The sequence below is a fragment of the Octodon degus genome, unplaced genomic scaffold (assembly GCF_000260255.1).
Source record: "Octodon degus isolate 3935 unplaced genomic scaffold, OctDeg1.0 scaffold00144, whole genome shotgun sequence".
NCBI lineage: Eukaryota > Metazoa > Chordata > Mammalia > Rodentia > Octodontidae > Octodon > Octodon degus.
In genome coordinates this window covers 3351394-3365843 of record NW_004524720.1, presented here as the reverse complement: position 1 = coordinate 3365843, position 14450 = coordinate 3351394, and the positions used below count along the sequence as shown (strand labels likewise).

General features: G+C 46.0%; 1 protein-coding gene across 8 annotated transcripts in view; it reads right to left on the bottom strand.

Annotated features, from left to right (window-relative positions):
• Positions 1-13948, bottom strand: part of Nrp1 (neuropilin 1) — a 145712-nt gene extending 131764 nt beyond the window's left edge. For 6 of the 8 annotated variants that reach the window (XM_023701925.1, XM_023701928.1, XM_004641849.2 and 3 more), the window contains exons 1-2: positions 11629-11989; positions 8035-8209 (exon numbers count right to left, since the gene is read on the bottom strand). In XM_023701925.1, coding sequence (XP_023557693.1) covers positions 8035-8209; positions 11629-11701 — 248 coding nt within the window. In that variant the 5' untranslated portion in view covers positions 11702-11989. Of the gene's footprint in view, positions 1-8034; positions 8210-11628; positions 11990-12929; positions 13184-13393 lie in introns of those variants that run through there. The other 2 variants (XM_023701927.1, XM_023701926.1) reach the window with 2 other exon arrangements.
• Positions 13949-14450: the final 502 nt, after the last annotated feature.

Sequence of the window (14450 nt, the reverse complement as noted above, 5' to 3'; positions counted from 1 at the left end):
AGTTAGCCTTTGCTGCCACCAGGGTTGTGGAGCTATGTGCGGGCTGTTTGTCTTTGCACTGTTCTTTGTTCTTTAAATTTAGGATTTCCTTGCCTTACATTTAAAAAAAAATGTTTCTCTAAGACTGAAATGTTTGACCACGTTTCAATGTTTTTCAGACTAGTTCCCCAGTTGCTTGTGTCTTGCATAACCGTTGTCCTGAGCATGGAATCGATGGGTTGGAGGGTCAGATAAGGACTTAGATTGTTGACTAAACCGACTGGCCTTGGCTTACTCGGGCTGTTCTAAAGAAATGTAAGAATCTGAATAATGCAACATTTAGTATCTTCCTTCCAGAGCAGGACTGGAAGCTCAGTTGGGGACATGCCAGACTATCACCAAAGCAACAGGCAATCCCTTCCAACCTGCCCTGGCTGTTTGTACAAAGTATCTACCCAGATAAAAACAAAATACTTTGGAGCATCTGTTTTTTTGTCAAAAAAAACACTCTTCTATTTCTCACAGGAATCCAGTTCCTGAGCAAACATTTCCCTCCTTAACTCTTACGTGGTCAACAGTGGCAAACACATCTTCTCAGACAGGGGACTGTGGGAGAGCAAGGCTTTCCTGCTATCTGCCTGAGATAAAGGAAATGGGTAGCACGCCTTCCTTCTGGGCCTGAATCTAAGTGCTGGACACAGCTGGTAGCTCATGTGGCCTTTTAACCAAGTATATAAATCAAGCCCATGTGCTGCCTGGTTGTCGGGCTTCAAATAACTGTGCTTATATGTGCTTTGTGCTTTTAATCTCCTTCAAGCAAAGGGAGCAGAATCTAGATATTTCTCCACCAGGATTCCTTTCCTAGGATAATACAAGTCTTGACAGAGTGGAAAATCACCAATTGGTTGAAAGTTGCTCTGGACAATTTTCATAAGCACCTACTGAATCTGAACCCAAAGTGGGACAATTAAGTCTTCCCTCAGAATTAGTTAGTTTTCATTTAAACTTTTATGTGAATTGGTTCATGGGAAAGAAAATGGCTATTCGAATAAAATATAAGTTGGCAACATTTCATAAGAATTCTCTCATTTGAAAGGTACATCCCCAGTTTGACTTAAGCCACAAAGGTAGAAAGCAATTTGGTGGAGTGCTTATGCACTTAGGCATTCAACTTAACTTTCCCAAACCTCTAGGTTGTCAGTTGCAAAGTGGGAATGGCAGGCCAATGAAATGAGATCATGTGCAAAAGCAGGCACACCCTAAGGGCAGAGTCAGGACTTTGAGCCATGACCACTCCGCAAGCATTCTCTGACTAAAGAACAAAGCCCCTATGTGAACCAAATGGGATGGAGCAATATAGACCCAGGCTTGGTGAGGAGGAAAAACATATCAGGAGGCAGAAGTTCCTTTTGGTGAACTTGAACATTAAAGCAAATCTGTGGACAGAAGCCAAAAGAGGACTTAGAGGTTTTCCCTCTGTTTGTCTGTAGAGTTCAGCAGCGTTTCAAACAAGTGTATTCTACTTTTTAAGATTCCTAGGAAGATGCCAAGTTATTTCAACCAGAATACAGCAGTAAGTGACCTGGATACTAGACCCGGGCCAATAGACCACAGAATGGCAGGACAAACCTCCCTTGAAGGTCCGAGGGACCGCCAAGTCACTGATTTACAATCAGGATTGATTACAAACACCCAATGAAGAGGTATCTGGAACCTGATCCAAACACTAATTGTGTTTCTTCTTTAGACTTAATTATCAGCTTGGATGAAAACCACAACTGCAATTAGTTAAGTTTATGTTTTACCCCTTCTCCACCCATGTATGCCCTTGTAGCACATCAGCATGCATGCAACCATGAAGTTTGATGCTGGAAAGAGGGAGCTGAGAATGCATGTTGGCTGAAGGCATATGTGTTGTTTGGATCAATTCTGAAGTCTCCTGCCCCAAAGAAAAGTGTGGTTGGAAAGGCCATTTACATGGTGATTCAATTCGGTAAACTTTCAACTAACTTTCTCCTTTAACTTCTTAAATGCTGCTTCTTTTAAATCACAGAGGTGCCTAAACACAGAACTACTGTCCTACTCAAAATTCATCATGATCAAATGTTTATACTACAGAATAATAAAATTCATATTGTTAAACACAAGGGGTTCTGTTCAAAATAAATCAGGTGCTAATGGGAGCCAATCCAAGGGAATAAAGAAGATAATTATCTTACTGGGAAGTAACCAGGATGCTGCAGGTGGTAACAACACCGGCCAGCAGTCATTGCTGGAGGACTGATTCTTACCCATTCCACAGTTTTCCAATGGTACTGTGCATGGTGGAGGTGCCCCTCACACTGCTCAGACAGCCCTGGGAAGTCACCTGATAGCAAACCCAGGAATCAACAGATGAAGAAAAATAAAGCCTGACATAATAAGCAGGCTCCAAAATGAAAATTCTGTGTCTGTTTTAATAACTGCAGTCATCTGAAACAAAGACAAGATATTTCTGCAGTAGCCACTGAGACAAATTTGATAATGTTTCAGTGGGAGATGTGCTCTTTTACAAGAAAGGGGTGTTTCTTGTAAAAAGTAACAAGTACAGGTATGTTTACAAGTACAGGTATGTTTCTATTGCATTTCCAAAAAGTTTTATGGACTCTGTGAAAAGCAAAGTACAGACAGGCTTTTAAGAGGATCGTTTCACCCAATTTTGAAATTTCTGTAAATAGATCTAGGCCAGTTAGGGCAGTCATTTCTCCTGAGGGCAAAGATTCATGGCTGAATGGCCACATCAGGGACTGCAGGGAGCTGAACACGCTGGCTTCTTAACTGCTTAGCATGGACGTGTTCACTCACAAGACCTTATCAACTTACATGGGAAGGTTGTACAGTTTTCCAAATATATATTGGAGTTTAATTAAAAGTATATGGAATTCTATATTGCATATAGGAACATTTTGATTTAGAAAACACGCTATTTTCCATTAAATAAGGACTTTGTTAAAGTCTAAGTTATGCTGTAAGAGGCAAGACTGGACACAAAGAAGCCATCCAACTCAGAAACTGAGATAACTAGCGCCCTAATACAATTTTTGGAAAAATGAAAATTAATGCGAAAATACAAAGCCCATGACGAACAAAAGAAAGGAAGAAATGGTCATGTAAGAAAATATTTCTCAGGAAAACAAAAACAAAATGGAATTTACATGCTTCCCAGTAGCCAAGTAAGTGACTAGATGGTCACTGTGGATTAAATTTGCAGAAATGATCAGAATTGAGAAGCTACGGGGAGACTGGTTTTCAGTCAAGTGAATTTGGGGCTTATGAAAATCAACAAGATAAGCAAAGTTTCAAAATCTGGCAAAATTCACAAATTTTAAAAATAGCATTAAAGGAGCAATGTGTGATTTATTCCAACAGAATCCCAAAACTTGACTATTATCTCTAATTAGAATTCAACGGTGATTAAACTTCATGGGAAGTCATAAGAGCAAGAGGAAATCTTCCTCTGAGTGCACCGAATTAGGAAAAACATGCCTTTTGTCGGCCCCACAAAGGAGACGTCATAAATCTAAACTGTAGACAGAAAAGCACGCACACTCTGTTAAGAAACAGCACTGTTATGTCAGGCACTGAGCGCGGGATCTCGCCACCAAGAAACCACTCGGGTTTTCTCTCTCCAACACCACTTTTTGGGGCTTCTTTCTGGGGCTTCCCATGCACGTTCTCAATGTTTTTAACCCAATGTCTGTGAAATTTTTATTGCTCCCCCGATGACGACATCTGATCTGAATGTAACCACACACCTCTCTGCTCAGCAGTATTTGTCACAAGCCATTATAAATTATCATGCGATAGTTTGCATTGCTGGGAAACCGGAAAAGTTTCATAAATTCTAACTACTGTATCAATGGCATTCTTGTTTATTATACAGATATAAAGTTTTATGAGATTCAAGATGTCTACTTCACCACTGAGGAAAACTTCGGTGAAATAACATTTAACTAGTTCAGTTAAACACTGTGAACGATTTGCAGTCTATAGCAAATATTCATTTTGGAGAAACAGCCTGACACTTTTTCCCTTTTCTTTTCTATTTTAATAGTGTTGGGGGCTGTGCAAGCATGCAGGATTTTGCTGGGGCAGTAAGAGGCAAGCACCGTTCTTCTTTCCCTCAGCACTTCTGCAGAACATCCTTGGGTGCCCTTTCTTACCTCAACATAACCACATCCAACCAGAAATCCTAGCCAGGGATCAGCCCTAGGGATGGGGTTTTGCTCCACTGAATGATCCATGGGTTGACAGACAGCACTCCATGTTTAATTAAAGCACTGAAGCTGTCCTAGTACTCTGGTTTCAATGTTTATGGTGAACCTGACTGAATGGTGGCATCAATGTGGATTTTAAAGTTATCAGAAGAACTTACACCTTTGTTTTCCTCAGGAAAACATTCCCCCATCTAGTACCACTCTGTGAAAGCAACACTTATTTTGTAAAGTACAGTCCATAACTCGGTTATGAAGCATTTACCAGGTTTTGTGTACCAGGTACACAAAAAATTCTGATGATACACACTATTGTCAAAGTCGTGAAATGGTGCTTTTTACATAATTATAAAATGAAACAAAAATTTAAAAGATTTTTCCCTGCCAGAACTATTTGACCCTTCTATTTAATTATTTCTCCACCCTATGTACACCTTAGGAAAGAAAACAGCCTACTTGCTTTGAAAGCTATTTCTCAATAAGCAAATATGCCAAGAAATTGATTTCCTCAGCTTTCTCATGGTGAGAGTTGACTATACAAATACTGACAATTTAAAGAAAATGCAGGCTTTATTATATGGGAATCATTCCCATTACTGGATCAATATGTTTAGCTTGACATGTTTAGCTTCATATTTCCCCAAGTCTTGACAATAGCCAAGTTATTTAGTATGTAATGATGGTGATAGCTTAGTTGGTGGAGAGCTTTATCTTTTTGAAGGCTTTCAGCTGTGTGCTTGTTCACTTTCTACCACCAGTAACTTTGACATCACTATACCATGTATTTCTACTGACACTAAACATATACGGCAGCTGAAATGCCCCAAATAAGATAACCAGGGCTGGGGAGATGACTCAGTGGAATAAGGGCTTCCCTGGCAAGTGCAAGGGCCTAAGTTCAATCCCCGCTTCTGCCAAAAAAACAAAAAAACAAACAAACAAAAAAAAAGATAACCAGCATGTTCTTAACAGGACTGATAGCTAAGAGTCCAGGACCTCTCTGAATGCGGCTCACTGAGCCTAGTTTTGTGGTATCATTTGCAACTGCTTTTGTAAATGACCCAATTCAATTACAAAAAAGTTATATTTGTAGGCATCCAATATAAACTATGAAGTCTATGAACTTGTTCTTTAGAGTTGCTGGTGCTTTCCCATTTTCCAGGCAATTCTAATCCTGTGTAAGTTTTAAGGCTGTGAATTCTGCTCACGGATTCACAAAAAGAGGTTAAGTGCGGTGTCACACAGAATGGATCTCAACGTCAAGCTTCAGTAACAGCCAGGGGTCACGAGGACCATCCAGGAACGACAGCAAAGGCCTGGTCCTAAATGTGTTTTCCTGCAGCTTCTTAGGAGTTTTCATTGATAAAAATATCAGGTAGCACCACTGCAGAAGGCAGCCCAGAGAGACTTCCCATGAGTGTGATCTCTACCAACTCCGGCAGGCTGAGCGAGTCAGGCTGCCCACCCTGGGTATGAGATGGAAGCTTCAAGAGCAAAGAGAGCCTCAACCGTAACAATTAATAAATTACCTAACTCTATAGCGAAGACAATACAAAACAGAACAGATGCCATCATCACGCTGCTAAGTAGCATGTTTCTTTGCTGTTACTTTCTTGAATACCTTGCTGATATCACAAAAATATCTTTCTAGACATCACAATCATTGTGTATCTCATTATTTTTGAAAAAAAAGAAAACTTAAAAGGTGTTTCTGCAATTGCCCCACACTATATCCCACTGCATGACAGGACAAATAATGATTTCAGGAAGCGAGCTGTGGACCAGGCACGCTGTAAGCTCTTAGCACAGTGAACTCAGGTTTCCCGACCACCATTTCTCCACCTGTGTGTGGGCCTGGTTTGCTCTGCGTCCAGAGCCCTCATGCACATCTCTGTGCAAGCCTGTGTGTGGAGATGTCACAGGGGGCTGGGGTGGGTGGGTGGGAGAGGGGTGTCACTGGCCACCCACCATATGACACCATGGAAGCGGGGCATGCTAGAAGCCGATGCTAGAGGCTTTGGGCTCCCAGGAAGCAGTGGGTAAACATTTACCAGAGCACCGCTGCTAACGATTCAGGACAGCTCTGCTCTCTATTCTACTCTGGTCATAATTTCCTGATCAGAAATTAGGAAATAAGATTTAACTGAAATCTAATAATATCTTATTTTCTTTTACAATAAAGTTATTACTTGGTCATGTTTAACCAGAGTTTCTTCACAGTATCCACTATAGCAATTTAAGCATTATCAAAAGGCAGACATAAATGAATAATAAATTGATAAAAAAAGGAAGATAGACAAAAAGAAAGAGAAAATGGGAGACAATTCTCTAGGTTGTCCAGGTTTTCCTGACCGTAAAGCCACCATAAAGAGCACTCGGGTGCTGGGCTGTAGCTCCACACACATTTACGAATCGTACAATGAACTCCTTGGTTTTTAGAGATCAGTGAAAGACTCTATGAATGGCAAATTCCACCTAAGATTATGAAGTCACTACAATTCCTCAAGCCACTTATGAATTACAGAATAAAAATTAAATTGGAATGAGCATAATGTTATTGTTTTGTAATATATACTGATTCTTTGGAAACTGATCCTCAGCCTATGGATTTATGCTAATTCTTTAGACATCAAAATGCTGGCTTAGCTGGACCTCACCTCCCTGTCCACGCTGGTCTACTGTACTCCACCAAGTCAACAGGTTGCCGAGTGCGTTCTACAGGTGGGCACACTGTTCGACTGTTCTGTTCTTTCCTCAAAGGCGTAAATACGTGAAAACAGAATGTCTTTAACAATAAACAAGTTTGTATCACAACATTGTGATTGTACCAAACTGACTCACTTTTAAACTTGCAAAAACATAAATTTCTGAGAATTGCTTTAGAATTGATATTTAAATAGATTATTTTCCTTTGACAAAAGTGTAAAAGTATAAATATATATGTATGAAATCATCCATGCATAGATATACATCCATGTATAGAAACTTCATAGAAGATCAACACTCAGGTCCAAGTCTCTGGACACCCGACCTTGGGCAGAGAGGCGGGATGGGACGGTCTGAGCAAGAGGGGGCCAGCTGGATGGGTGGAGGTCGAGGGCACGGAGCAAGTCCAGATCTGAGCAGACCGCCACACGCAGTGGAAAAGCCTGATTTCCATACCATGGAAAGCAACATCCACATGCCAGTGTTTTCAAGTAAAGTGAAGAAATACAATTTCCACTGTCTCTATGGGAAAATGGCTTCATTATGAGATCTGACATAAATCCCTGTATAAAGTGTTTAAATCTTTGGTCTATTTGAAAAACTCATATAATTGACCCTATATACTTTATTCAGAGTGATTTGTTTTTGCCCTTTCAAACTCAGGTAAATACTGTTCTTAAATCATAAAATGTACTATAGATTTTTTTTAAATCCAATCTGTCCCTCTTTCGATAGTGTGTGTTGGTGACTCATCATATTTGATAAAGCTGCAAAAGAGTTTGGCTTTCTAGTTCTTCAAGTCATTTCTGGGCAGGAAAGAACTGTACATACACATTTCTCAACAAAAGATTTCCAAACCAAAGTGTTAACAGGATAGAGACTACGAGAGGTTGCACACTTCGATATAATCAAACTGAGGAACTCTGAAATCATTTAAGATAATTTAATTTCCAAGCCACTCACACGTGACCTGGTCGCGCCTGGAATCTCTCCTGGATCCCTTCCTGTACCGCCTGTACCACACGGGTTCCCCCCAAAGACACGCGTGACCACTAGGTGGTGCTGTGGCGCCCTGTTCAAACACTTTCTCACTCACTTGCAGTCTCTGTCCTCCAAGTCAAAGTGCGGGTTGAAGTTGATCATAATTCTCTGGTACGGGTCCGGAGCCTGAATCAGCCATTCACATTTTTCGCTTGGGTGATAAGAATGTGGATAACCGGGAGATGTAAGATAGCCGGGACTTTCAATTTTTATAGTACCGCCACATTTATCTGCAATAAAAATAACATTTTAGCAGACCTTTCCTTGACAAGCAGCTAGGTAATGTAGCTATATGTATACATCACCAGTTGATAAGCATTCAGTAAATTTTCAAGGGGCACCTTAAGACACTAGCACTAGCGCCTCAGGTGGCTCTCGGAACACAGCTCCACGAGGGATCACTATTTAATCTCCCAAAGGTCAGTCTAAGCAGGAGAGCAACTTGAGATTTGACAAGACTTTCTCCCACCCCTCCATGTCCCTTTCTGAGAAAAAGATCTTGTAGCATTAAAAACATTAAATCCCCTCAATTGATGTTAACATGCCCCCCGGGATCCTCTGCTAGACTTAATTATCCCTCAAGAAGTGTAATCACATTAAGTGGCAAGTTCTAAGTGGAAGGTGACTAAAAGATGCTGTTCGACCCCTTGTGTCCCTTTTTGATAAGCCCCTTCTCTGTCACTGATCAGTGCATTTTGTCTCCCAAGACTGTGATTGGTGGCCTAAAGCCACACTTGGTTGGGGGGCTCGTTGTTGCTTTATCTGCCCATAATCTAAGTGATTTTGAGTTATCTCTGCTCTTGAGATCCAGATCAAGGGAGAACAAAGTGTAGTTGGTGAAGCAGAATAAGTGTGCTTTACTCCGCTAAGTTGCTCAGGCTTGGAGGCCAGATCAAAGCAATAGGGCAGAAAGCAAACTAAATAGACATGCAGCACTCACTCTAATTACCCCAAGGCTGGGGCGAAGAGAACCCCACCACAGTGAGGCCTGGCTATCGCATAGGCTGAGACACATTCCCCACATTCTGGGAAAGGTGAACTAACTAATTGTGAGCCTGTATAGTAAAGAGCTGAAAGGCTGAAGTTGTGTGCTGGGGGCCCAGGAAACCCATCTGTGGGCTGCTTTATTGTTCAGCATAGATCCCCACGGTCACTTTTCTGCTGTGTTTCACACTGGAGAGCCTCAGCTTGCAATGTTGCCACATTTATTAGTGCTTAATTTTCAGCAATACAAATTTGGTGCATAAAGTACATAAGAGAAACAGGTATGAAAGCAGTGAAATATATGAGCCTATCAATCACAAATTTTCAGTAATGGTATATATAGATTTTAATATTGCATCTAATAGATTCCCTGTGGAAGGAGAATGGCATTCTTTGCTCTCAGCATGAATTTATAAATCTACAGAATTTTATTACAGGAAAACCAGGTCAAATGGAAATGAAAGATGAAGTGCACATCAAAAATGCATAAAGCTACATGCATTACAGAAGTCATTTCCCATAAATTAAAAAGAAGACAATGTAAGTTCTATTGTTTTCTTCAATTGCTGGATGTTTCTTTTCTGACTTTCGTCCTGAGGTTGAGGGTAGTCTTCACTGGTTCCCTGTGACTTTTAAAAGCTTTAGGTTTGGCAAGAAGAAATACCACTGCAAACGGCATTCAGAATCTCAGCTAATGGTCATCCTGGTCTCCGTTATGTGGCTGCTAAGACTTGCACATTATTTTAAATGTGTAGAAAACTTGCAAAAGTGACCCCATCTCATTAAGTCTCCTGCAGCTCTGCAAACATCATGGCAGCGTCTGGCCTCTGTTAGAAGAGTGAAATAAAACAGCACTGGCTCCAGTCACTCGACAGAGTCACTTCAGAAGACATTTAGGTGGACTTGGTACCACACCAGAGCTCTTTAATCTGTGACTTCTGAGAAAGTGACAGTGTAATAAGATAATGTGGACTGCTAGACTCCCTGGCTCTGTTAAATCTCTCTAACAGTTGATTAAGAAAGAGCAATTTCTAATGACTCTGGACCATTCGTTCTAAATAAGGTTAATGAATTAATTTAGCAGACACTGGTACTTGGAGGAGGTGGACATGGCTTTAAGAGGGCTGCTCTCTTTTGGAGGCAGGGGCTGGCTCTGGTCACCTCAAGCAGGGGAACACAGGTTTAGCTAGGCAGGCTCCTGACTGGAGCCCAGATACCCAGAATTCCCCAGATTTCTGTTAGGGAAATTAAGATGTGTGTGTGTAAGAATATGTATGTGTGGTGTTCAGAACATAAATCCCTAAAGCTCTTTGCAGTGGCTTCCAAATTCATCCTGTGAACACCCCCATAGATGTCATCCCAGCAGTTGTGAAGGACAGGGGGTGGATTACTGTCATTTCTAAACTAACCATTGGAGTTCTTTCAGTTGGAGAAGAATGTTACTTTATTCTCTGCCAGATTACAGAAAGATGCCACCAACTCAGCTCCTTAATGAACTGAACTCCACATTCACAATTTTTTAGTGTTTTTGCATCCCTGCCAGAGTATAAAAAGATGCCACCAATTCAGGTCCATTAATAAATTGAGCTCTATTCACATTCATAAATATTTTTTGCACATCTTTTACAATATGGCTTGGTACCTGGTGGAGGAAATCTGTTGCTTAAATTATGAAAAAGCACATTAGAGAGATTAACTTCCACCATAAAAAGTGATTTGAATTTGTCTTGGTGTAAGCCCTTCCAAATTGTGGTCTCTTATTAAAACAATATACCACAGTAAGTAGTGCATGTTCTTTTTTTCTAATTATTTTGATTGAAATCTAAACCAGACAAAAGTAAATATTTAGTCATTAGTTAATAATAACTGCTGAAGATTTACAGTAAAGATAATCTCATGCCCTTGCCTTCCTCTACCCTAGCGCTAGTCAAACATGCCTACAACCAGATTCACGTCTTTAAACACATTATTTAGATTACATGGTACCCTTTCTCCCTCAGCCCAGTCTTTCATTTACTTAACACTGAGTGCCTTTTCAATGCTAAGTGGAAACTGCAACTAGGTTAGGGGTTCCCAGCTATCCTGGTGACTCCTATTGTATATATCGGATTCCCTTATTCACTCGGTGGAACTTTCATTCATACTCCGGCGGAGCAGGGACGATTTACAAAGGCGGGGACGGAGTTCCAGTCACCGACCAGACCAGCCAGTGTCTCCAGGCTGTGCCTCCAGGAGGAAACAGTTTCGGGGAGCTGCAGGAGAACCAGGAAGTTCTCCGGGAGAAGCGTTCATTAACTTTCAACAGCCATCAGATTTTTGAAAGGGAGTCTCATCTAATTGCCTTTGGGAGGAAACATTATTAAGATAATTGGTGTGCTGATGGGGGAGGTAAGCCGCTCTATCTCGGCGCAGATGCGGGAGAGCCCCGCAACCGAAGAGCCCACTTCGGAGGAAGCCCGAGGACTTGCGATCCTCCCGCCCTGAACACACGGATCTTCAGTCTTTATTTCTCCTCCCCCTCAAAGTTTCCCTCGCCGGGCCTGGGAGGTGGGCGGTTGTTCCAGGTTCCTCCTGCAGCTCCCAGAGCTGCGTCCCGGAGCCCTAGCTGAGCCGAGTCCAGACGGATCGTGGGTGCCCGGGACCGCGCGCCCCGCCTGTCACTTACCGTTGCGGGAGGCGCCGGCCGGGGCGAGGGCAAGGGCTAGCGCGGCGCAGAGCAGCGGCAGCCGGGCGTCCATCCTGTCTTTGCCGGTCCGCAGCGCGCGGAGAGCGTGCGGGAAACGCCGGGCAGAGGGGATCGGGGGATCCGCGGCGCCCCAACTCCGCCCGGAGCCGCGGAACCCTTAGTCCGTCCGGGGGAGCAGAAAGCAGTGAGGCAGTGCCTGGATCCGAGAGGAACGCGTCGCTTTTTGTGTCTCAAGTCGCTTGCATCCTGTCATTTAGCTCCGGTTTCCTCTCCCTTTTCCCACACTTGTTCCTCTTTCAGAAGCCACTGCCCGGGCCATGTCTCAAAAAAAAAAAAAAAAAAAAAAAAAAAAAAAAAAAAAAAAAAAAAAAAAAGCTGGGGGGGAGGAGAAACGAGGGCTACGCGAACCGAAGCCAATTTCTAGGAAAAAAATATCCCGGGTTGTTTCTGCATGGGTCGGATCCGAGGAGCTGGCGCCCAGGGGAGGTCCGGTGTCTGCGGGAAGGAGAGGCGCAGGCACTGAGCGGAGGAGCGGAGCGCGAGAGTTGCATCCACAGCACCCCCTCCCCTCAGCTCCCGCTCTCCCCTCCCCGCGCCCCTCCCCCGCGCCGCCCCCTCCCCGCACAGGCTCGCCCAGAGTTGCCGACGCGAGCCTGAGAGGACAAGTCTCCCTCAGCTTGCCGTCCCTGTGCCCTGGCCTCCCCCCCCCCAACCCCCGCCGCCGTGGGCATCTCTGCAAGAAGGCGGGCGCCGGGGGTCTGAGCCCGTGGTGCTAGCGGGTGCGTGTGTCATAGGGGGCATCGAGACGAGGCCACCTCGGGTGTGCGCGCTCTGGACCCAAGAGACATCTAGGCTCCCCTGGAGGGCGGATCTCTGCGTAGGGTGAAGAGCGCCGGGCGGTGGCAGCTGCCGTTGGCAACTCCACATCATCCGGCCCGCGCCTGGGCGGCGAGGAGCGCACCATCCTTACCACCCTTCACTTCACTAGCCCCAGCCTGTGGCGGGGCGCAGCCGGGCGTCCCTGTCACCCTAAGGGCCGAGAGAAAAGAGCCAGGCTGGCGGTAGTGTCGCACCTTGGAGCCAGGCAGAGGCTTCCGCGGCGTAAAGCCGAGTCACCCGCCTGGCGCTCGAAGCCGGCTGCAGCCTTGGCTAGGCCATCCAGTCCGGTGTCAGGGCGCACGGTTGCAGCCAACGGTGCTCTAGTGCTTTCCGCGGGGGGCAAAGGTAACTGTTTTCCGGGATTTGGAACCCAGGGAACCCAAGGGTGGACGGTGACTCACGCTTCAAATAGGGGTAACCCCAGGTAGACCCTGTCCAGCGTGGGCTTTGGAAATCAGGGGTCGAGTGCCCCGTTTGTATGCGTCCCCTGGGAGGCAGAAGAGTGGTGGGGGACAAGTGGTCATGGCAGGGTCTCCACGGGGTCAGCTCCCGGCCGAGGGCTAGGGCGAACACCGGTCTGCCAGCGCCTGCCATCCTGCACCCTACTCCCATGGCTGCGTCTTCTCCTGTGACAGGAGCCCCGGTCTCAGTCCCGAGGGCTTTTCCAGGACTGCTCCTGGCGGCGTGTGCACATATGAACAGCAAGGACAATGCAAGGGACAGTCAGTTTGTAGTCACCAATCAGACACTCTCAGGGCAAACTGTTCCCGGAACCCTCCGAAGGAGTTCTTGGGGAGGTGAAAAGGTCGCAACCTTTTGGAAACTGGCGTTTGTATACACATAGCTAAAACAGTCTGGTTCCTACCTGGTGCCAAGGCTTGGCAAACGAGATTTAGGAATGTTGGTCAGGGGACTCTGGTCAAAGGTTTTGGCGGAAGGACTGGGGTCAGGCCCAGAGGAAGGGCGCCCAGGGTGCGCTGGGCTGGGCTGGGCGCGGTGACTCGTACACTCAGGGAACGGGCCCGGGCCCGGGCTGCTGGCTCTGCGCTGTTCCCGCTTTCCTGCGCTCCCGCCCGGGTCAAGCGCCCGCAGTCCCGCTCTTCAACTGGAGACCCGCGAGCCTTTCTCGCCCTGGGCGTTCTTCCCAGCTCCGCTACGCAGCAGGCGCTGGAGGGAGGGAGCGCTGAGGGCCTGGGTTGCAGCTCGGCTAGAGGATAGGAGCGGTAGGGGGCGCGAGCAGCGGGGGGCGAGCCGGGAGGAAGCCGCGCCCAGCAGATTTCCGAGCCGCGCTGCAGCCGCGGCGGCGGAGAGCCAGGCGCTCGGCTGCCACCCGCACGCTCGCTGCCACCCGCACCCTCGCTGCCTCCCGCCTTCCTTCCTGCTCCCAGCGCAGCCAGCGGCTCCAGCTGCGCGGAGGCGGGGGCATCACCGACTGAAAGCGACCTGGAGCGACCTCAGTCCCGCAGGTCGACTGCGAAGGGGAACCTGCCGGGGCAGCTGCTGGGGAGTCCGAGTCGAGATCCTGTTCCGCCTCCCCTGGGGACCTGGCCGCCGCCCCGCCCCGGAGAGCCCGTTCCAACTGCCTGCGCAGGGTGAACATGGGCCACGCACGGGAGAGTGGAGCTGTGTTGTTTTTAGAAAATTGCGGCCAGTCTCTTCCCCTTTCCCCGCGGGGTGTGCACATCGCAGCCTAGACTTGGCAGGCCGACACCTAACGCTCCAGACCCCTCAAGCCAGAGGGACAGCCCCCTCCCACCCCTTCCATCCACCGGACTGCTCCCTCAGCGTTTCTCCGGAAGGGCTCCTCCAACGGGCCAAGGCGCAGAAAACGCCCGTCTTCCAGCTCGCCAGCCTAGTGCTTTTACCGTCCTTTCCCCACCCACGAGTAAGACATACACTGTGTACTTTGGGGGAGGTGTGTT